The sequence below is a fragment of the Lithobates pipiens genome, unplaced genomic scaffold, assembly GCF_037356315.1.
Source record: "Lithobates pipiens isolate NorthernLeopardFrog02 unplaced genomic scaffold, aLitPip1_a1.2 Scaffold_22, whole genome shotgun sequence".
NCBI classification, from domain to species: domain Eukaryota; kingdom Metazoa; phylum Chordata; class Amphibia; order Anura; family Ranidae; genus Lithobates; species Lithobates pipiens.
This window is the reverse complement of record NW_027507784.1, coordinates 19226938-19250931: the sequence shown is the minus strand read 5'-3', so window position 1 is coordinate 19250931 and position 23994 is coordinate 19226938. Positions and strand designations below refer to the sequence as shown.

The following is a 23994-nucleotide window of genomic DNA, read 5'->3' as shown; positions in this document are numbered from 1 at the left end:
TAACAACGCCCACAGCAAGGAGCAAGGATTGGAAGCCAAGATAAACGCAGAAATTATAATATTACTGAATAAAGTTAAAATAGAGCCACAATATACATATATGAGATATAAATCATCAATATTTTTAAATTGGGTTTATTTATATGCAATCTAAATAGCTCATATAATGAAATTCTAAATTCATTTAAAAATTGATAAATAAAATCATAAAAATATTGGATTAAAAATGGATAAAAAATCCACATTTTATAAAATAGAAAATGATAAAAGTAAAAATAAAATGACTCCAGCCATTTGATGGTTTGATAGGGGTTTGATAGTTTGGTTGAAGACAAGCAAATGTGACAGTTAGCAATCCTGACATTAAACGAATTTAACTGTTGTTTCAAAGCGTTAAATCAATGTGTTTACTTCCTCTTTGAATGTTGTGTGACCTAGTCAGGGGACAAATTGCTTAGCATTAGTGATGGACGAACTTCCGACGGGACGTTTCGCGAACGCGGAGCGCGAACGCGGCCGATAGTTCGCGAACCGGAACGTTTGCGGTGGGCCCCATTGACTTCAATGGGAGGCGAACTTCGCAAACCTATAGGTCAAATTTGCAGCCACAAAATAATTATTAGCTGTGCAAACATAGTCCCACCACATGGCCAATGACATAACACATGTATGAGGTGAATCTGGGATCGACAACTACAAGCATTCTTTTTTTATATGGAAAATTGTTGCGACAATTAAGGACGGTGAAGCGCATGAAGGCAATGGAGGAGAGGGAAGGTCAGGGACCAGGGTAGGCAAAGAAGAGGGTGCAGGAGATGATCACCAGCAGCGTCACATACAGCAATGACACCTGAACCGTGACAGAGTCATCTGACACCAACATCGTGATAGAGAGCACTGACATCAGCAGCATGACATACAGCAATGACACCTGCACCGTGATAGAGTGATCTGACACCAGTACCGTGATAGAGAGCACTGACATCAGCAGCGTGACATAAAGCACTCACACCAGCACCATGATATACAGCACTGACAGCAGCACCGTGACAGAGAGCACTGACATCAGCACCGTGATATACAGCACTGACACCTGCACCGTAAGCAGCCCCAGGAGGAAGTCAGCATAGCACAGGGATGGTGGGAGCCCCTCATAATGAGCATAGCACAGAGATGGTGGGAGCACCTCAAAATATGCACAGCAGAGGTACAGCCCCAGGAGGAAGTCAGCACAGCACAGGGATGGTGGGAGCCCCTCATAATGAGCATAGCACAGAGATGGTGGGAGCACCTCAAAATATGCACAGCAGAGGTACAGCCCCAGGAGGAAGTCAGCACAGCACAGGGATGGTGGGAGCCCCTCATAATGAGCATAGCACAGGGATGGTGGGAGCACCTCATAATATGCACAGCAGAGGTACAGCCCCAGGAGGATGTCAGCACAGCACAGGGATGGTGGGAGCCCCTCATAATAAGCAGCCCCAGTAGAAATATGACACCGCTCAACCTCTTCAAAGAGGAGGGTACGGGCATATAGTACGGTGTGCTTTTTTTGGACAAGGAAGTGAGCCAAATTAAGAAAGAAGGTCTGTGTGCTCGTTTATAGACATATACATGGTCTACTGGTCACATGTGTTGAATTCCTCCGATATCCATGCCTCATTCATTTTTAGAAATGTGAGGTAGTTAACACTGTCGTGAGCTAGGCGAGTACGCTTATCGGTCACGATCCCCCCTGCTGCGCTGGACGTCCTTTCGGACAGGACACTGGATGAGGCGCAAGCCAACAGTTCGATTGCAAATTGGGCAAGCGCTGGCCAGAGGTCAAGCCTGGCCACCCAGTAGTCCAGGGGTTCATCACTCCTCAGAGCGTCCACATCGGACGTTAACCCGATGTAGCCGGACACCTGACGGTCTAGACGTTCCCTGATGCTGGATCCGGATGACACCTGTCGATGGGTTGGCTGAAAGAATGACCTCATATCCGAAGTCACCAACACATCTTCAAACCGGCCTCTTCTTGCAGGCGCTGTTGGATTGGTACCCGCAACTCCTTCTCTGGGAGTGGGAATTGCTCCTCTGCCAGCGCACGCAAAAGCAGAATGCAGCATTTCTCGAAGCAAGGCCTGGAAGTGCTGCATTCTGACAGCCCTCTGCGACGGCGGTAACATTTCCGCCATTTTGTGTTTGTACCGGGGGTCTAAGTATGTTTCCACCCAGTACTGGCCCTTGACCCTTATGCTTTTTATACGGGGGTCCCTATTAAAACACTGGAGCATGAAGGCCCCCATTTGCACTAAACTGGAAGCAGTGTGGTGGCCTGGCTCCTGCTCCTCATCCAGGATAATGTTGTCCTCTTCATTCTCCTCTCCCCATCCACGCACAACAGGGATCCCAGAAAGGTTTGAAGCATGCTCTTCTTGCACCATCCTCCTCTGACTCCTCTTCAGACTCCTGTTGTTGACTTGTCTCAGATAGAGTAGCCCCCCCTGGGAATTCATCCAGCATTGCGACTTCCTCATCTTCCCGCTCCTGCTCCTCCACAGCTTGATCAATGACACAACGCAAGGCACGCTCCATAAAGAAAGCATAAGGTACCATGTCACTGATGGCGCCATGGCTGCGACTGACCAGTTTGGTGATCTCCTCAAATGGGCGCAGAAGTCTGCATGCGTCGTGCATGAGCAGCCACTGGCGCGGTGAAAAAACCCCCAGCTCCCCAGAACCGGTTCTGCCGCAGAGTTCATACAGGTAGACGTTAACTGCACGTTTCTGCTGGAGCAGCCTATCAAGCATATAGAAGGTTGAGTTCCATCGCGTCGGGCAATCGCAAATAAGACGTCTGACCGGCAGATTGTGTCGCCGCTGAATGTCAGCAAGGCGAGCCATGGCCATGTAAGATCTTCTGAAATGGCCCGAGATTTTCCTTGCCTGCCGCAAGATGTCCTGGACCCCAGGGTATTTGACAACGAATCGCTGCACGACCAAGTTTAAGACATGTGCCATGCATGGCACGTGCGTGATTTTGCCCTGTTTCAATGCGCTAAGCAGATTGGCACCATTGTCACACACCACTTTTCCAACTGTCAAATTGAGCGGTGTTAGCCACTGATCTGCCTGTGAACGCAAAGCTGAAAGGAGTGCTGGGCCAGTGTGGCTCTTTGCTTCCAGGCACAACAGACGCAGCACGGCATGGCAACGTCTCACCTGGCATATCGAATAGGTTCTGGGGAGCTTGGGCTACGCAGCGAAAGAGACGCTAGCAGCGGAAAAGGAGGAGTCAGCTGAGGAGGAGAGGGAGGAGGATGGAGTAGGAGGGGGAGGAGAAGAAGAGTCAGGCCTGCATGCAATCCGTGGCGGTAAAACCAAATCTACACAGGTGCCACGGGTTACATGCTTGACGGCCGTCAGCAGGTTCACCCAGTGGGCAGTAAAAGTGATATACCTTCCCTGCCCATGTTTGCTAGACCACGTGTCTGTGGTCAGATGTATCTTGGCACCGACACTGTGTGCCAGAGATACATTCACTTGCCACTGAACATGGCCATATAGCTCTGGGATGCCCTTCTCTGAGAAATACTTCCTTCCTGGGACCTTCCATTGTGGTGTTCCAATAGTCACAAATTTTCGAAAGGCCTCCGAGTCCTACAGTTTATATGGCAGTAGTTGGCGGGCTATGAATTCTGACACGCCAGCCGCCAACCGTTGGGCAAGAGGGTTATCCGGCGTCATCATTTTTTTACGCTCGAACATTAGGCCCATGGAAGCCTGCCTTTTTGCAGAAAAATGTGAGCTTGGCGTGATGGAAGGTGGAGTGGAGGACAATTGTGAGGAGAGAGGAGAAGGAGAAGTAGAAGACGAGGCTGGACGGTGAGAGCCTGCAGTGTGGCTTTGTGTGTTCCGTTGCTCCCACTCGGCTCAGTGATGGCTGCCCATGTGCCTTCTTAAGGCAGTCGTCCCTAGGTGAGTGTTGGGGTTAGCGCGACTAATGCTTTGACTGCAAAGATTGCAGATGGCAACGCTATTGTCAGCAGCGGACACGTTAAAAAAAGCCCACACTGTGGAGCCATGTGCCGGTGTCCTGGGAGCGCCAGATGTGACCGTACATGGTCGATGACTCGCTCCTGATACATTTGCAGTCTGCTTTGTCCCTCCTGTGCAATGTAAGTTATTGCTGCTTCTCCTCCCTATCTGCTGGTCCATATCTCCCTCTGAACTCCCCTCCTCTTCCTCTCTTGTGGGCACCCACGTGACATCACTAGACACGTCATCATCAACGTCACCTTCCCCACCGCTATAAGTAGAGATCTCGGAGTAGGCAGCAACACCGGGGACCAACCTCCTCCTTGGGCTGATCTGGGTACTGTCGTCAGACTGCTGAGTAGTGGTTGTTGCTACCTCCTCTTCCTGATCCAATACCAAGAGTGGCTGCGCAACAGAAATGTCCTCTTGATATGGATCGGAAAATAATTCCTGTGACTCAAGCAGAAGGTATGTGGTGGTGGTGGTGGTGGTGTTGTTGGTGGTAGTGTCTTTGGGGGTGCACATAGCAGAAAGTGAAGAAGAGGGTGCAGATCGAGAGGATGAGGAGGGTGCAGAAGAGTAAGGCTGAGCGAGCCACTCAACCAAGTCTGGTGCGTCCTTTAAAGTAATTGAACGCACCTTCTGCAACTTCCCACTTTGGCTCAAGCCTGTTGCTCCTGCCCTACCCCTACCACCCCTGCGGAAGGGCCTGCCTCTTCCTCTGCCTGTCATTTTTTAAATGACCCTGTGACAAAGCTCTCAGTCCCTATACCAATGAAGGACTGCTGCAGTATAGGGCAGCGGTCAGCAGTAGTGTACCTCAACCCTATGTATTGTGGACCGATACCAGTCCTTATAGAATAGCAGACTGTACCTCACTCAACCCTATGTACTGTAGCACCTTAGACCAAGTTACCAGTCCTTATAAGGACTTTTGTGGACCAAGTAGGTTGTGTGTGAGTGATTAGCAGACTGTACGTCAGTCCCTATACCAATGAAGGACTGCTGCAGTATAGGGCAGCGGTCAGCAGTAGTGCACCTCAACCCTATGTATTGTGGACCGATACCAGTCCTTATAGAATAGCAGACTGTACCTCACTCAACCCTATTTACTGTAGCACCCTAGACCAAGTTACCAGTCCTTATAAGGACTTTTGTGGACCAAGTAGGTTGTGTGTGAGTGATTAGCAGACTGTACGTCAGTCCCTATACCAATGAAGGACTGCTGCAGTATAGGGCAGCGGTCAGCAGTAGTGCACCTCAACCCTATGTATTGTGGACCGATACCAGTCCTTATAGAATAGCAGACTGTACCTCACTCAACCCTATGTACTGTAGCACCCTAGACCAAGTTACCAGTCCTTATAAGGACTTTTGTGGACCAAGTAGGTTGTGTATGAGTGATTAGCAGACTGTACGTCAGTCCCTATACCAATGAAGGACTGCTGCAGTATAGGGCAGCGGTCAGCAGTAGTGCACCTCAACCCTATGTATTGTGGACCGATACCAGTCCTTATAGAATAGCAGACGGTACCTCACTCAACCCTATGTACTGTAGCACCCTAGACCAAGTTACCAGTCCTTATAAGGACTTTTGTGGACCAAGTAGGTTGTGTGTGAGTGATTAGCAGACTGTACGTCAGTCCCTATACCAATGAAGGACTGCTGCAGTATAGGGCAGCGGTCAGCAGTAGTGCACCTCAACCCTATGTATTGTGGACCGATACCAGTCCTTATAGAATAGCAGTCTGTACCTCACTCAACCCTATTTACTGTAGCACCCTAGACCAAGTTACCAGTCCTTATAAGGACTTTTGTGGACCAAGTAGGTTGTGTGTGAGTGATTAGCAGACTGTACGTCAGTCCCTATACCAATGAAGGACTGCTGCAGTATAGGGCAGCGGTCAGCAGTAGTGCACCTCAACCCTATGTATTGTGGACCGATACCAGTCCTTATAGAATAGCAGACTGTACCTCACTCAACCCTATGTACTGTAGCACCCTAGACAGACCAAGTTACCAGTCCTGATAAAGAGCTTTGTGGAACAAGTAGGTTGTGTGTGACTGATTAGCAGACTGCAGCAGAAGGGCAGCAGTCAAGTATAATATTCTTTCTATGTTTGGAAGAAAGAATATTATACGTGTACAAGCCTATTACTGTACCACTGATACCAGTCCTGAAAAGAACCTTTGTGGACCTAATAGTAAAAGCTACTGAGTAAACTGACCCTCACTGCCTGATACACAGCTTCCTGTCTGTCCCTATTTAAACTGACAAAACAGAGGCTACTGGAACAATAACTTGAATAGCACTTTTGTGGACCTGATAGTAACAGCTAATGACTAATCTGGCTGTCCCTGCAGCACACTGCGTCCTTTCCCTTTCTCTAAACTGACAAAAGACACTCAGGCTGCTGCAACAATCAGTAGCACAGCAAACCTATATACACCTAACACCTATACCAGTCCTGAAAAGAACTTTTGTGTACCAAATAGCTAGCGATTTATCTCTCCCTGCTCCACACAGCAACCTCTCCCTATAGTGACAGAAGAAAGAATGTAAAATGGCCGCCGGATCGGGTCTATTTATAAGTTAGGGGGAATGTCCAAATGTCCATGTGCTGTAATGTCTCAATTGGCTGTCCTGTACCCCATGATGGATGTGTCATCAGGTCAAAGTTCTTTTACACAGTAAAAACACGGAAGTCCGCCGGGCGAACGGCGCCAATAGTCCGCCGAACGGGATAACCGCGAACAGCCGAAATTCGCCACGAAACGACCGCCGGGCGAACCGTTCGGCCATCACTACTTAGCATGTGTGCTCTTCAATGTCCTACACCAGAGGAAGGACACAATAAACCCAAAACACAATGCTTTGTGATTCTTTAATAAATAATCCTATTCTGCAGAAGCGCCCTGAAAATTATTTGTACATTTATATTCCTCGGTTTAAGATTTTCTGGCTAAACTCGGGGCTATTTGTTTTATCTCTATGGGTACCTTAGAGTTAATGTAGTCCCCCAAATTGTCTGTATCTTAACTCCACCTGTCTATCCCTCTCCACAAGTACACATTTAGTTATTTTCCAGTAAACATTACTGATTCCTTGACTCCCATGAGCAGACTCACACGCTGTGTGTTTGGTAAAGGCTCTTGGGAGATGTAGTTCTGGAGGTATACCTATGTCATTGGCACCTGTCCTCTACTAGCAGTTGCCCCTTTTCAAGAATTTGACAAGCATAATGTCACAGGGAATGGTGTAATCTGCTTCTCGCTACAGGACAAGGTGAAAGAACACAGAAGGGAGGAATTTGGGACAACTTGGGGGGGGGGGGGGGGGGTGTATTTTTTTGGTGAATTTGTTGCAAATTTTCTAACCTAGAATTTCTGCCTGCAAGGAAGTCTTTATCTCAAGCTGCCAATCAGTCATAGGTGTGTGCACCCTAAACCTCAAAAACACGTGTGTGTCTACATAAATATGGCCTTGGCACATTGATCTCCCTGCCGGCACAGTGAAAGAGAGGTGCGTAAATACTTCACTTATGGCAGAGCTGGTAAGGGGGAGATCTTTACAATCTTCCCACTGACACACAGAGTGATAATGGCCCAGGCACATCTAGCACGCCCTGTGCACACGCCTATGCAATCAGGGAATGGGCAATTTCATGTAAAAGTGACTCCTCACCACAACTGTATCTGTAGGATTGTATTGGCACTATTATATATCTTGGTTTGTGTATTCTGACATCTTTATATTGTTTCCTCAGGAGCACAGAAACCGAAATGGTGGCCTGATGTAGAACTCGCAGTATGTGATTTTTCCATCATATATTAACTTTGTAATACACCCTCAGATGTTCATTTACACCCAGTAGTAGTATTCTCCATATGTCGCCTTGTACCCTCAGACATCTGTGATTTGGGTATGGTTTCTTGATAAAACCCATATAATACAGCGCTTATTCCTAAATACAGATACTGAGAAATAATTTTTTGAAAGTGAAAAACATATGTAACAAAAATTAGTGAATATATATGATAAATACAGTAAAAACAGCTACAACTTAAAAGTGAGATACCCACAATTATAAATATGAATTTTTCCAAAAAAAGCTGCGCTATAATGAATCAAAACAATGTGTGAAACAAATGAAAAAATAAATGAAAGAATGAAATCCAAAAATACAGACAAAGGAATCTATATATAAATATTCAAATGTTAGTCCATTTCCCGGTCAACAGTAATTCTGCTTATCATCTCCACCGTGTTTTATCACACCGCACCAATGGAAAGAAGTGTCATCAAAGTTGCAGAGAAAGGCTTTCCACCACCAACAATACTGACGCTTACCAGCTATACTGATCCCATCTCAGAGATCAGATATTGCCATTAATAAATCACTCCCTCTGAACATGGACTGCATGGAGGATGTATCTCTTTAAGCACTCTGTTCAAGTGGATGGTATGTTCCTACGGCCACACCGCTCATTGCCCAGCACCTGTCCCCGGTAATATCCAGCTCATATCGATGTATACAAGGAACCCAACTTGTCCTCTGCCTTCTAGAAGACGGTGCGAGGACTCCTGCCCCAGGGGACATGGGTCAATGCCAATTTTTTTTTTTTTTTAAATGGCTGTTTTTTCAGGAGCACTGATTTTAATGACAATTAAAGTGAAAAAAGGTGAAATATTCCTTTAAATATCGTGCTTGGGGGGTGTCTATAGTATACCTGTGAAGTGGCACATGTTTCTCGTGTTTAGAACAGTCCCTGCACAAAATGACATTTAACGGAAAAAAAGTCATTTAAAACTGCTTGCGGTTTTAATGTAATGTCTGATTCCGGCAATATGGATGAAAATCATTGAGAAAAATGGCATGGGTAGGGGCAGCCCCCCCCCCCCCCCCCCCCGCCCATTACCAGCCCCCTTGGGTCTTGTACGAATATTAAGGGGAACCCCTACCCAAATTAGAAAAAGGAAAGGTGCGGGGCCCCCAGGCCCTATATACTCAGAACGGCAGTATACAGGCGGTGCAAACAAGACAGGGACTATGTAGGTTTGTTGTGTTAAGTGGAATCTGTTTGTAATTTTGAACTGGTACTTTTTTAAAGTGTAGCTCCAGTAAAAAAATCTATTTTTAAGATTTTTGGAAAACACAGAGAAGGGTTATCACCCCTGTATAATTTGTTTTGCCGTCCGTCCTTTTTCATCTCACTTCCTGTTGTCTCCTTCCGTTTGCAAGTAGGAGACGTTTGTAAGTTGGATGTTTGAAAGTAGGGGCCTGCCCTTTATGCTCTGCAGAAATGGAGGCCTAAGGTGCTGGTGTTGCCACAACACTGTAAGCCCTCAAAGTGACTCTTGGTGGGTGCTGGAGCGCCCTGCTGTGAAAGATTATAAGAATTGTAATTACATGCCATTGTTGAACAGTGGTAGAAAAATTGGGCCTTTGGTGGTTGTGGTGCTGGTGCCACAACACTATAAGTCCTCACAGTTACTCTCGGTGGGAGCAGGAACGGGCCCTGCTGTGAAATATATCAAGATTGTAATTACATGCTCCTGGAATGAGCCCTGCTGCTAAACATTACATCAAAAATTGTATTACATGCCCCTGTTAAACAGGGGCTGAAAAATTGGGCCTTAGGCACTGGTGCTGGTGCCACGACACTCCAACCTCTCCCATATACTCTAGTTGGAGTGCAGGAATGAGCCCTGCTGCAAAGCATTGCATCAAAAATTGTAATTACACGCCCCTGTTAAACAGGGGCTGGAAAATTGGGCCTTAAGCGCTGGTGCTGGTGCCACAACACTGCAACCTCTCCCATATACTCTAGTTGGAGTGCAGGAATGAGCCCTGCTGCAAAGCATTGCATCAAAAATTGTAATTACACGCCCCCGTTAAACAGGGGCTGAAAAATTAGGCTGGTGGCATCACCCAGAACCAAAAATGTTCTTCCAAGATATCAGCAGGATCATTGAGGAGGAAGGGGATAGTCAGTCAACATAATAGGACAGTCACTCAGCATCAGCATAGGCAGTCTTGAAGGGATGTGACATTTCAAAAAAAAATATTCGGTTACATCAGCTTCAGGTGCTTGGTAGCTGGTGGTGATCCAAGACTGATTCATCTTTATGAAGGTCAGTCGATCAACCGAGTCGGTGGACAGGCGCACCCTGTGATCGGTTACAAAGCCACCAGCAGCACTGAAGGTGCGCTCCGAAAGAACGCTGGATGCAGGACAGGCCAGTAGCTCAATTGCATACTGTGCAAGCTCTGGCCAGTGATCCATCCTCAAGACCCAGTAAGCCAGAGGATTTTTGGTGGGAAAGGTGTCCAAGTATGACCTTGCCCCTAGGTATTCCTGCACCATGTAAATCAGACTCTGGCAATGGTTGCTGGACCTGATCATACCTTGGGGCTGCGGACTAAAAAATTGTCTGAACGCATCGATCAGACGGCAACCTTCTCCACCACTCCTTCTGTGACTGACCTCAGCAATATATTGTCCAGGACCAGGAGTTTGAAACCTCCCAGTCTCTGGGAAAGCGTTGCACAGACCTTTCTGCAAGGCCTCCTGGAGATGTCTCATCCTCTGCTCCCTCTGCGATGGCAAGATAAGGTCCACAACCTTACCCTTGTACCATGGATCAAGGAGAGTGGCCAGCCAGTAATGGTCCCTCTCCTTGATCCGAAGAATACGAGGATCCTTCCGCAGGCTTTGCAGGATCAGGGAGGCCATGCAGCGTAGGTTAGCTGAGGCATTCGGTCCGGAGTCCTCTGGGTCACTAAGGACAACATGATCCGCAGCCACCTCCTCCCAGCCACGTACAAGTCCACGTGTTTCTTGGGACTGTAAATCATCCCTAAAAGACTGATGCTGCTGATGCTGAGTGCCAGTTCTGAAGGAAACATTGTCAGATTCATGTGAGCCCTGATGAATATGGGCTCATAAGATGACCATCCCACAGTCTGTTTTTCTATTTCATATGGGGACAATGTTATCACTGAGCAAGAACATAAGAAATCTTCCCAATGTCCTTCATCAGTCTTGTTCCAAAGGAAAGGGATCAATATTTTTACTGATCGCACTCACTTGATTGAAATGTGTACATCCGGGGGGGACTGGTAGGTTGTGGGCTGGGAGGCAGACACAACCCACTAGTCGTTTTATAGTAGGGACAGGTTTCTGGGGCTAACATTAATTTGCACCATGCAGACTGTGCCATGGTGGTACAGTGATTGGTGGGTATGGTGAAGAAAACTGTTCCTATTGAACAAGACTTATTGTAGATCAACATGTTTTGTTGCTTTTGGCTTTCAGTCACATCTCAGAGCCATAAAGGAATTTGGTGCTGGAAGACTTTCCTGATCTCTAATTGCTGATTTAAATGAGATAATTATATAACACTTAATATGTGTCATTGACTGCAGGCCGTCTCTAATTAATGCCTGAAGCCACCAGCCCTACATATTCTTTTAGTATACAAATGCCCTTCTGCCCCCGGCATAGTCCTCTACTTCTGAGCATTGGTGGCCACTTTGCTATTGACTACCCATTGTATAAAAATGTATGTCAAGTCAATCATTTTTGTTCTAGTTTTGAATAGAGTTGGGAAAGCTTACAACTGTCTATTTTTACTGCTATCGGGGGCTCCATCAGATAGATTTCCTCTCACTTTTTGTCCCGTTGACAACAGTTTTACCAGACTGGAATTGTGCATATATCTGCAACAGAGACACAGACAGAAATACAAATCTGACAGGGGTTCTCACCTCCCCCTACTTTTCTAAAGAAAATAATTTTGTCCATGTTGCTCTTGCAGTTTCCACCTCACTTCCTGTAAAATTGGTGTCCCTGGGAGAGAATCTGAGGGGGGCAGCTCTCTAAAGGAGCCCTGGATAGTATAAACAACCAACAGGTGTCCTAATGCTTCCTCTAATCTATTCAAAACTAAGAAAAATGTTTTGGATGGTTGTACACTTTAACAAAATATACCTAAAATGTGAAAACTGAAATTCTTATTTGGACCTCGATGACCATACTGTCAATGTATTATTTTTAACATATATATTCAAATCTGTAGACATTGAATTGTTAACTTTTTTTTAATTAACAGATGATGAGAACAACTGTTCTGGGGATCTTCTCTCGTTCATCAACAGTAGATTACAGTTGGCTGGAAGCAATGCTCAAGCCCCGATTTGCAGAGGTGAAATGCTTCTACATTACTAACAATGGATTCCGTCAGTTTATGGATGAGGTATCTCAGTGCAAGTTCGGGATTCTGTATCACACCAAGAACAGAGGACGAATTAATGTGACGGATGTCACCCACTCCCTGTATGACGAGGAGCTGGAATATATGTCTGAAAAACTCGGTACAGACTATTCTTTCATAACTGAATTTGAATACAAAAATGGTCCTGAATGAGAACTCCACTTTGCTTTACAAAATTGATATAACATACTAAATATACTTGTAGCACTTACTCCTGAAGGAGTGGCTGAATTTATTGGGCTTACCGTTACGTTCTTCACCTCGCATGTGTCTAGTGGTTTCCCAAGGTAGATGGCCCAAAAACTGCAGAGACTGATGGCAGATCCACTTAAAGGGATTTTTATTTGCGAAAATTAGTTAACAACACAGTCCCTTAGTATAGGATCAGAGGGTTTAGGTGAAAAGTCCAGGTACTCTTAATGTTAAACTTAGTATGAAACAGTCTCTCACTTTAAATAAAATCCAGAGAATAGCCATTCACAACTGGATACTTACCCTAATTTGATAGTCCTTCTCTCACCAGGCCTAGCAGCCAACAGGGTGCTTGAGTCAGGAACAAGTCTCTGCCACAGACTTTGCTATAGAACACGTGAGGGAAACTTGAAAGCTTGTAGAACACTTGTGTGGTACCACTATCTTGCAGCCATTCCGGCGATACCGCACCAGATTGGATTCACTTAGGTCCTTCATCTTGTCCAGGCTCTTGTTGAGAAACCAACCCTTGCGTGGCCTTCTCCCGAAGAGTCCTCCCCTGGATAACTTCACAGTTGCTGGACCTTTCCATTAACCGAGACGGCACCGGAGCACCTCCAAATCCTCGGGCTAGCCAGCCCAGAAACGTAAAGTCGGGTGGATCCGCACTCCAGGCCATGGATGTCCTGGGGCCTGGTCAGGAGGACCAGGACCATGCAGTCAGAACATACTTCTGGACCGGAACCCCCGAAACACGTGACATCCGCACCTTAAGTACCCCCTTCCAGAAGGCACAGCAAGAGCGACACTCCCACTGGGCTGGTTTTGAGAGAGAGTAACCTTAATGCACCCAACTAGACTGTGTTTAATGCCTGTCAAAAGTGACAGCACCCCTCATGGCCAGGCAGAACACCCTGCAGTCCAGTCAGACTGATGCTGAGGTCAAAAATTTAGAACAATTAGACCCAAACCAAACTGCGGTTTTAAGGGTAACATTAACCGGTTCCCGACCGGCGCATGCCGATGTACGTCGGCAGAATGGCATGGGCAGGCATATTGGCGTACAGGTACGTCCAATCTTCAATGCTGCCCTGCCATCGCGAGCACACTGCCGGCGGCGCGCTCGCATGCCGGTCGGGACCCCCGTAAGCCCAGTCGCGGGTCCCGCGGACTCGATCGCGGCGGGCATACCCGCGATCGTCTCACGGGGCGGCTGAATGGAGGAAATGCTGTGTAAACAGTATTTCCCCATTCTGCCTAGCAACTAGTGATGCTGATCTCTGCTCCATGTGATTGGAGCAGAGATCAGTGTTCACTAAACGAAAGCCCAGCCCCCCCACAGTTAGTAACACACCCCTAGGAACACTTAACCCCTACACTGCCACCCACTGGTTAACCCCTTCACTGCCAGTGTCATTTACATAGGAAGCACTGCATTTATATAGCAGTGATTACTGTATAAATGACAATAGTCCCAAAAAGGTGTCAAAAATGTCCGATGTGTCTGCCGCAATGTCGCAGTCACAATAAAAATCGCTGATTGCCGCCATTACTAGTAAAAAAAAAAAAAAAATTATTAATAAAAATGCCATAAAACTATCCCTATTTTGTAAACGCTATAACTTTTGCGCAAACCAATCAATAATCGCTTATTGCGATTTTTTTTTTTTTTTAGCAAAAATATGTAGAAGAATACGTATCGGCCTAAACTGAGGGAAAAAAATGTTTTTTTATATATTTTTGGGCGGATATTTATTATAACAAAAAGTAAAAAATAATGTGTTTTTTTCAAAATTGTCGCTCTATTAAAGTTTATAGTGCAAAAAATAAAAACCGCAGGGGTGATCAAATACCACCAAAAGAAAGCTCTATTTGTGGGGAAAAAAGGACGTCAATTTTGTTTGGGAGCCACGTCGCACGACCGCGCAATTGTCAGTTAAAGCGACACAGTGCCGAATCGCAAAAAGTGGTCTGGTCTTTGACCAGCAAAGTGGTTAAATTGCAAAAAAATATATAGCACGTGCTCTTCAGGAGCCGACGCTACATACTGCATTATTTATACAGCGTTTATTTTATAACTAGTAAAAATTACATTCTGCTTCTATGGTGTTTGGAGCTGGCCATATTGTAATAACAGTGGAAAATGATTCAGATATGGCTTCCTTTTTAAGCATGGAAGTTTTGTATGTTTTATGTACAGAAGTCCACAAGAAATGTAATTTCTTGCTCATCCAATTGGCTTACTCCTGTTCCCATCAGTATATTCTCTTATTACATTATTACTGTTATTATAATGGAATTGGTCATGTGACTGTAGCCGGAAGTAGGAAGTGACTGCAAGTGGAGTCCATGTGTCAGAAATAGCATCACATAGAACAATTCAGTGAAGTCTACTAATATCCTTGCAATTTACGTAACTGACCAGCAAAGTGGAGTTACACTTTAAATGTGTATAAAGAGGTCGGAAAGAGACCCTACGTGTTAAAAAAGCTGCGTAAGAGATATTTAAACTCATCTCTCTGACAGCTTTATTTTAATTCTGGATATTACTGTTTAAAGAACCAAAAATATTTTCCCCTAAATGGCACATTGACAGATAAACATGTATGAATACCAATGTTTAAAAATTAGAAGATTTTATTTATACAATATAATTTTTTTTTTATAAAAAGCATGTACATACAAAAATATGGCATACATTTCGGTAGTTAGTTACTGTTCTCCAGTGTGATATAAGCGTCTTTTATTACTCTACGCGTTTCAAAGAATCTCCTTCATCAGGGTCCCAACAAACAGGATCATATTTGTATAATATACATTTTAAATATATAATATGTGCTGATAATAACTAAATTCCAACATCGTAAAAATTGCTATTACCAAATTAATTTGGAGTATACTCCCAAATATTGCAACAATCAAGTAAAATATTCTATAATCCTTAATGCCGCGTACACACGATCGAATTGTCTGGCGTACTTAGTCCGACATACAGTCCGGCGGATAGTCTGGCGGACAGGGCTTCAGTCCGCCTGACTAGCATACTGACGAACGTATTGTCCGCTGAAACCCAAGTCCGGCGGAAAGATTGGAGTGCAAAAATACTTTCTTAGTCCGCCGGACTTCACGCTGGAAAAGTTAGCTGAAGCCCACACACGATCGAATTGTTCGCTGAAATTTGTTTCGGCGGACTAAGCACGCCGGACAATCTGATCGTGTGTACGTGGCATTACTCACACTTCCTTGAACAGTAGAATACAGTAGAATACAACAGTTATGCCATACACAATTAAAAACATGTGTTGGTTCCTGGTCCTGCTCGATTGTTCAATGTCAGATGTCATGGGAAAGGAAAAGAACAAGCCACGGTGTCTATGCAGACGTGCGATCCGGATCCTCCACCTAGGGCTACACGTGGCACCAGTACACAATAGAAAATTCCCCAAATTGAAGTTTGTGATCTTGGATCGCATACATCCCAACAATAGGGAAGGCTATTGGAACAAGACCCTCCTTCTAATGGAACTTAGATGGATTTACAAACTGAAGGCTCCCCAGCCCTCCAGGCTGAATGATGTTATCAGTTTTAAACCATTTTTGTTTAGCTTTATATCAGGAGAAATGGAAAGATAAATCAATCATCTTCCGTCCGGGTAATTATAATCATATCTTCACGAATTAGGGCAAGTACGTTTGAAAATGTATTATATTGTACAATATAATTTGTAACCTTCTAACAGTTTGTTAATCTTATGCTGCGTACACACGATCGGAATTCCGGCCAGAAAAAGGCCGATGAGAGCTTTTCATCGGAAAATGCGACCGTGTGTACGCTCCATCAGAATTTAGCTGTCCAAATTCCCACCAGCCAAAAATTGATAGCAGGTTCTCAATTTTCCAGACGGAAAAACTTTCTATCGGTAATTCCGATCGCGTGTATGCAATTCCGACACTCCAAAAAACCACGCATGCTCAGATTCAACTATGAGACGGAAGCTATTGGCTACTGGCTATTGAACTTCCTTTTTCTAGTCGCGTTGTACGTGTTGTACGTCACCTCGTTATAAACGATCGGAATTTGGTGTGACCGTGTGTAGGCAAGACAGCTTGAGCCGAATTCCGTCGGAATTCCATCGGGAAAACCATCAGAGCTTTTTCCGATAAGAATTCCGATCGTGTGTACGCGGCATTAGTTTGTATGTCCTGTGCTGGCATGGTTATTTTATGTATTGCTGTGTATGCTGTGCATGTGTTGGTTTCTTTCCTGCTCATTCAATATAACTTTAAAACTGTCCAAAACGCATACTTCAGTGTTGGTGGGGCGCATGAGTGTGACATCACACCGCAACATCGTACAGTGGCAATGTCGCTCCTCTGCACATGCGCGCCAGGACACCACCGCTGCACGCAGTGCCCCAGGGGGCCAACTGGCTCAGCACAGCTGATGCCAGTTTCAACACAGCTGAGATACATCTGGGCAGCAGCCTGAGATGTGTATATACAGTATCTCACAAAAGTGAGTACACCCCTCACATTTTTGTAAATATTTTCTTCTATCTTTTCATGTGACAACACTGAAGAAATGACACTTGTCTACAATGTAAAGTAGTGAGTGTACAGCTTGTACAGGGCCAGATTAAGAACTTCGTGGGCCTGGTGCTGAAGATTTTTGTGGGGCCTTTTATAAACAATAAATAAATAAAAATGCAAACTATTTTTGTTATAACAAATTAAATTAGAGAGAGAGAGGGAGAAAGGGGATGAAAGAGGCGTGAGGGGTAAGGGAGGGAGGATGAGAGAGAAAGGGGGGGATGGAAGAGAGAGGATGCATATGAGCATGTGTGGGAATGACATCAAAGCAGCCTGGCCAAGGCAAGTGTCTGAAGGCACAGAACCCAGAAGGAAGACCGGGTGAAGATGGAAGTGCTCGGGCCCCGCCAGATTGATCACAGCACAGCACTGGAGGGCTCAGTCTGACAGGTAAGTGTACCCTAATGTGCTAATATGCTGGGCATAATTGTACATTGTGGCATAACCTACCCCAGGACCTCTAAAAAGTAGTAATGTTAGAAAAGTTTACTACCGCTTTAATATCACAGGCGCCTGTCATGGGGCCCCCTACCTGTGGCCCTTGGGCAGTGCCTAAGTACATAGTTGTCAACATTTCAAAAATATTTTCAGGGACGCTTTTTTTACAAGTGCTATATCTGGAGTAGCTGACATCCCCTATGTTCCTCTATACATCACAATAGTAATTACAAAATTAAATAAGTACTAATAATGGGGCAGAACAAATATGAGGACTGTGAGATTTCCTTTAGTTGAACTAACAAAAGTGTGCCCATTCTAGAGCTGGTAACATTGAGGATATTCAGTATAATTTTAAAGAACAGTTTTTGTGGGTAAGAGGCATAGGGGAGGAATATGAATGGTATAAAAGTGGGAAGTATGTGCAGGTGAGGGAGAGGAATGTGGAGGGTCTAACAGTGGGCACTATGTACATGAGAGGAGTGCAGAGGGTATGGCAGAAGGCACTATGTACAGGAGAGGAGTGTGTAGGGTATGACAGTGGGCAGTATGCACAGCAGAGGAGTGTAGGGGGTATGACATTGGGCACTATGTAGAAGAGAAGAGTGTGGAGGGTATGACAGTGAGCAATATCTACAGGAGTGTGGAGGGTATGACAGTGGGCCCTATGTACAGGAGAGAAGTGTGGAGAGTAGGACAGTAAGCAGTAATTACAGGAGAGGAGTGTGGAGGGAGGGTATGACGATGGGCACTATGTATAGGAGAGGCGTATGGAGGGTATGACAGTGAGTAGTATGTACAGGAGAGGAGTGTGGACGGTATGACAGTGGGCACTATGTATAGGAGAGAAGTGTTGGAGGTATGACAGTGGGCACTATGTATAGGAGAGTAGTGTGGAGGATATGACAGCGGGCATTATGTATAGGAGAGAAGTGTGGAGGATATGACAGTGGGCACTATGTATAGGAGAGAATTGTGGAGAGTATGACAGTGGGCACTATGTATAGGAGAGGAGGATGAAGTAATCTGGGAATGAAAAATGGAAAGGTTTGTGGAAGGATGTTTAGGGACTGCGTAGTGGTTAAGCGGGCCATACATGGATTGAAATTACACCAATTAAGCAGAGACCAGCCATAGTCGATCTATGTATGGAATAGCTGGTTTTACACAAGTCAACCTATTAACCGACTTGAGTACAACCAGCCTGTCAAGTTTTCCCCAAAACAATCAGTGCTGCCAGCTATAGTTAGCAACACTAATCATTGTATTCACTGGCAGAGCACAATAACACTGCGGGAGTGATTGCCCCATTCACAGGTCAGCAGGTGAGAGGGTGTGTGGGGACAGGCTGGGGAGAGATACTAGTCAGTCCCTGGGTAGGCACTGGTTAGTATCAGAGCCAGATACACACAGATTACATACGCCACGGTCGTTAGAGCGAGATCAATAATTCTACCACTAGACCTCCTCTGTAACTCTAAACATGTAACCTATAAAAAAATGTAAAGCATCGCTTAGTACACAACAAAAAATCATGCTAACTTTAGCGTTTTTTTTTAATGAATGAAACGTTTGAAAAATTGCTGCGCAAATATCATGTAACATTGCAAAGACCACCATTTTATTCCATAGGGTGTCTGCTAAAACAATATATAATGCTTGAGGGTTCTGAGTAATTTTGTAGCATAAAAAAAATGATGATTTTTACATGTAGGAGAGAAGTCTCAGAATGGGCCTGGGTGGCAAGGGGTTAATTATCATAAGTAATATAAAAATAATTATTATAAGCTATGGGAGTTCATCCTCTGAGTCTGCTGCAAAGTGTTCCAGCTTGTATTTATACTGACCGCTCTGTATGTAGCTTATGACAGTCTGCGCAAGGAGCCCCGTATCCATAGATGATAGCAGCCCCATATTTTAACCAGTGCTGGAGTGGGTCTTTAGCTACCTACTCCCCAAATGTGGGGTCTCTGTGACTGATCGCCGAGCTACAATCCTCGTACAAGTCTATCTTTAAAAAAAAAAAAAAAAATTTGATTTTTTTTTTTTTTTTTTTTTGGGAAAATGGGCCTATCTTGAGAAAGGGGCCTGGAGCTGCAGCTCCAATAGCCCCTATGTTAATCCGGCCCTGAGCTTGTATAACAGTGTACATTTCCCGTCCCCTCAAAATAACTCAACACACAGCCATTAATGTCTAAACCGCTGGCAACAAAAGTCAGTACACCCCTAAGGGAAAATATTTTGTGTGGCCACCATTATTTTCCAGCACTGCATTAACCCTCTTGGGCATGGAGGTCACCAGAACGTCACAGGTTGCCACTGGAGTCCTCTTCCCCTCCCCCATGAAGACATCCCAGAGCTGGTGGATGTTGGAGACCTTGTGCTCCTCCACTTTTCATTTGAGGATGTCCCACAGATGATCAATAGGATTTAGGTCTAGAGACATGCTTGGCCAGTCCATCACCTTTACCCTCAGCTTCTTTAGCAAGGCAGTGGTCGTCTTGGAGGTGTGTTTGGGGTGGTTATCATGTTGGAATACTGCCCTGCAGCCCAGTCTCTGAAGGGAGGGGGATCATGCTCTGCTTCAGTATGTCACAGTACATGTTGGCATTCATGGTTCCCTCAATGATCTGTAGCTCCCCAGTGCCGGCAGCACTCATGCAGCCCCAGATCATGGCACTCCCACCACCCTGCTTGACTGTAGGCAAGACCCACTTGTCTTTGTCCTCCTCACCTGGTTGCCGCCACACACGCTTGACCCCATCTGAACCAAATACGTTTATCTTGGTCTCTTGTCTTCAGCAAACTGTTTTCTGGCTTTCTTGTGCATCATCTTTAGCAGAGGCTTCCTTCTGGGATGACAGCCATGCAGACCAAGTTGATGCAGTGTGCAGTGTATAGTCTGAGCACTGATAGGCTGACCCCCACCCCTTTAACTGCTGCAGCAATGCTGGCAGCACTCATACGTCTATTTCCCAAAAACAACCTCTGGATATGACGCTGAGCACATGACCTCAACTTGTTTGGTCAACCATGGCGAGGCCTGTTCTGAGTGGAACCTGTCCTGTTAAACCGCTGTATGGTTTTGGCCACCGTGCTGCAGCTCAGTTTCAGGGTCTTGGCAATCTTCTTATAACCTAGGCCATCTTTATGTAGAGCAACAATTCTTTTTTCTGATCATCAGAGAGTTCTTTGCCATGAGGTGCCAAATTTAACAGACCTGCTCCCCATTCACACCTGAGACCTTGTAACCTTAAAGGGGTTGTAAAGGTAATTTTTTTATTTTCTACATAGGTTCCTTTAAGCTAGTGCATTGTTGGTTCACTTATCTTTTCCTTCGATTTCCCTTCTAAATGTTTTTTTTCTTTGTTTTCTTTGTCTAAATTTCTCACTTCCTGTTTCACCCCAGTAAGCTGTTCAGTAAGCTGTTCTGGCTGACTAACCACCAGTTCGGATGATGGTGTGAAGTTTACTGAGGAGAAACAGGAAGTGAGATATTCAGACAAAGAAAAAAAACATTTAGAAGGGAAATCAAAGGAAAAGGTAAGTGAACCAACAATGCGCTAGCTTAAAGGAACCTATGTAGAAAATAAAAAATTTACCTTTACAACCCCTTTAATGAGTCACATGACAATGGGGAGGGAAATGGCTTATTGGGCCCAATTTTCACTTATTACTGACATTTGTTGCCAGCGGTTTAGACATTAATGGCACAGGGCCAATCAGCACTATCCAGACAGAGTCAGGGGTCCTGGAGCTGCTAGCCAGGCCTTAAGGTTTACTCGCCACCAGTTTCCCCACCCAACCCTTACCATGCCCCACCAATAATCCTGCCCCTAAACACGCCCTCATAAATTATCTAATGAAATGACACTTAAATGATTTATGCAGAATTACGTTACAAAAATAAATATTAACAACTATATCAGTGCCCATCAGCGCAGTCTCATCAGTGCCCATCATTGCAGCCTATCAGTGCCCATCAGTGTAGCCTCACCAGTGCCCATCAGTACAGCCTTACCAGTGCTCATCAGCACAGCTTCAATGCAGCCTGACCTGTGCCCATCAATGCAGCATAACCTGTGCCCTTCAATGCAGCATGACCTGTACCCATCAATGCAGCATGACCTGTGCCCATCAATGCAGTGCAACCTGTACCCATCAATGCAGTGCGACCTGTACCCATCAATGCAGTGTGACATGTGCCCATCAATGCAGCGTGACCTGTGCCCATCAATGCAGCGTGACCTTTGCCCATCAATGCAGCATGACCTATGCCCATCAATGCAGCCTGACATGTGCTCATCAATGCAGCCTGATTTGTGCCCATCAATGCAGCCCAATCTGTGCTCATCAATGCAGCCTAATATGTGCCCATCAATGCAGCGCAACCAATGCCCATCAATGCAGCCTCACCTGTTCTTATCAATGCAGCGTGACCTGTGCCCATCAATGCAGCCTGGCCTGTGCCCATCAATGCAGCATAACATTTGCCCATCAATGCAGCGTGACCTGTGCTTATCAATGCAGAATAACCAGTGCCCATAATTGCAGCGTAACCTGTGCCCATCAATGCAGCTTGACCTGTGCCCATCAATGTAGTATGACCTGTGCCCATCAATGCAGCATGACCTGTGCCCATCAATGCAGCATAACCTGTGCCCATCAATGCAGCATAACCAGTGCCCATCAATGCAGTGCGACCTGTACCCATCAATGCAGCCTGACCTGTGCCCATCAATGCAGCGTGACCTGTGCCCATCAATGCAGCGTGACCTGTGCCCATCAATGCAGCGTAACCAGTGCCCATCAATGCAGCGTGATCTGTGACCATCAATGCAGCGTGACCTGTGCCCCATCAATGCAGCGTAACCAGTGCCCATCAATGCAGCCTCACTTGTGCTCATCCATGCAGCCTGACCTGTGCCCATCCATGCAGCCTGGCTTGTGCACATCAATGCAGTGTAACCTTTGCCCATCAATTCAGCGTGACCAGTGATAATCAATGCAGCCTGACCTGTGCCCATCAATGCAGCCTGACTTGTACCCATGAATGCAGTGTAACCAGTGCCTATCAATGCAGCGTAAGCAGTGCCCATCAATGCAGCGTGACCAGTGCCCATCAATGCAGTGTGAGCTGTGCCCATCAATGCAGCCTTACCATGAGCTGATGAGAAGAGGTATTTAGCAGTTTATATTTACTAAAATAATTGCATTTCCATGTTCTGTGTACTGTGTGAGACCAGATATAGTAAATACAAGCTCCTGGGTCTAGTAACACTTTACTTTACTTTAAGCTTATTATCATTGATTGTGACTTGTTTCTCATACAGGAAAGTTGAAGGTGTGTGTGGTAATTGATGACATGGATGACGACAGTGAAGAAGTGAAGAATCGCATACTGCATAGTCAGCCCAAAATCCAGAATCTGGCCAAAGATCTCTACCTCATTAAACATGGACCCCCAAAGCAGAAAGTCAGAGACTTGGAACAAAGAAAACCCATATTCGGTTCCTTGTATGAACGTTGGATTCTTTAATATCTGCGACTGCAATAGCCTGGATCTCAGGTCAATATTTGAAAAAAAAAAAAGTAATGTCACCGCAGCTCATAATGTGACCTTTTATAGATTTTTACTATTTGCAAAGAGCCATCCACCTTCCCATTTATACTTCATCTTCAGTTTTTTTCTGTGATTTGTTATTGTGTCTATGTTGATTTGATATTGTGAATAAAGAAGAACTAAAACATACGAGAAAAAAAAAGTATTATATTATTCATAATTATTTTTTATTTTTTTTTTAAAACCTGTATAGTGAATAGTGTTGGGAAAGGGTTCGGCCCGAGCATGAGTTTGGGCTGAACATTTGCCTGTTTGGCCATTTGCTGCACAGTGCATTCTGCACCAATCTGGGCGCAGTGTAAGCTGGTTGTTAAAGTGGTGTTGCACAGAAGAAAAGAGAAAATCGAGTACTGTCCGTGATACTTTTTTTATTTGCACTAACATACAATTTTTCAGGACAAGCTTTCGGGGTATGTCCCCTTGAACCTTGGACCTTGAAGAAGGAGACATACCCCGAAAGCTTGTCCTGAAAAATTGTATGTTAGTGCAAATAAAAAAAGTATCACGGACAGTACTCAATTTTCTCTGTCATACAATCACATTAAGTACAGAAGAAAAGAAAAATTCATCAAAATTCCTAAAAACAATAAAAAAAAATTATTTGTTAAAAAAAATGTTTTGAACTCACCTCTAAATGCCTGTTGCTAGGGGGTCCCTCGTAGTCTGCCTCCCTTAGTGTCTGGGCTGGTGACATCACTTCCCCTCGATGCAGGAAGGGCTCAGCTCTGCCCCTTCCCTCCTGCAGTCATCTGGGACACGTACCAGGTCCCAGATGACTGCGTGGCCAATCATGGCGCGTGGCGCCGTTTGCACATGCGCAGTGGGTGCCCGGCTGTGCCCACAGTTAGAA

At 45.2% G+C, this 23994-nt stretch overlaps 1 protein-coding gene across 1 annotated transcript in view; it reads left to right on the top strand.

The window, feature by feature from the left end:
• Positions 1-23280, top strand: part of LOC143923371 (uncharacterized) — a 55497-nt gene extending 32217 nt beyond the window's left edge. The window contains exons 6-8 of the mRNA XM_077446996.1: positions 7791-7831; positions 12140-12401; positions 22855-23280. Of these exons, the coding sequence (XP_077303122.1) occupies positions 7791-7831; positions 12140-12401; positions 22855-23060 (509 nt within the window). The 3' untranslated portion in view covers positions 23061-23280. The remainder of the gene's footprint in view (positions 1-7790; positions 7832-12139; positions 12402-22854) is intronic.
• The last annotated feature ends 714 nt before the right edge of the window (positions 23281-23994 follow it).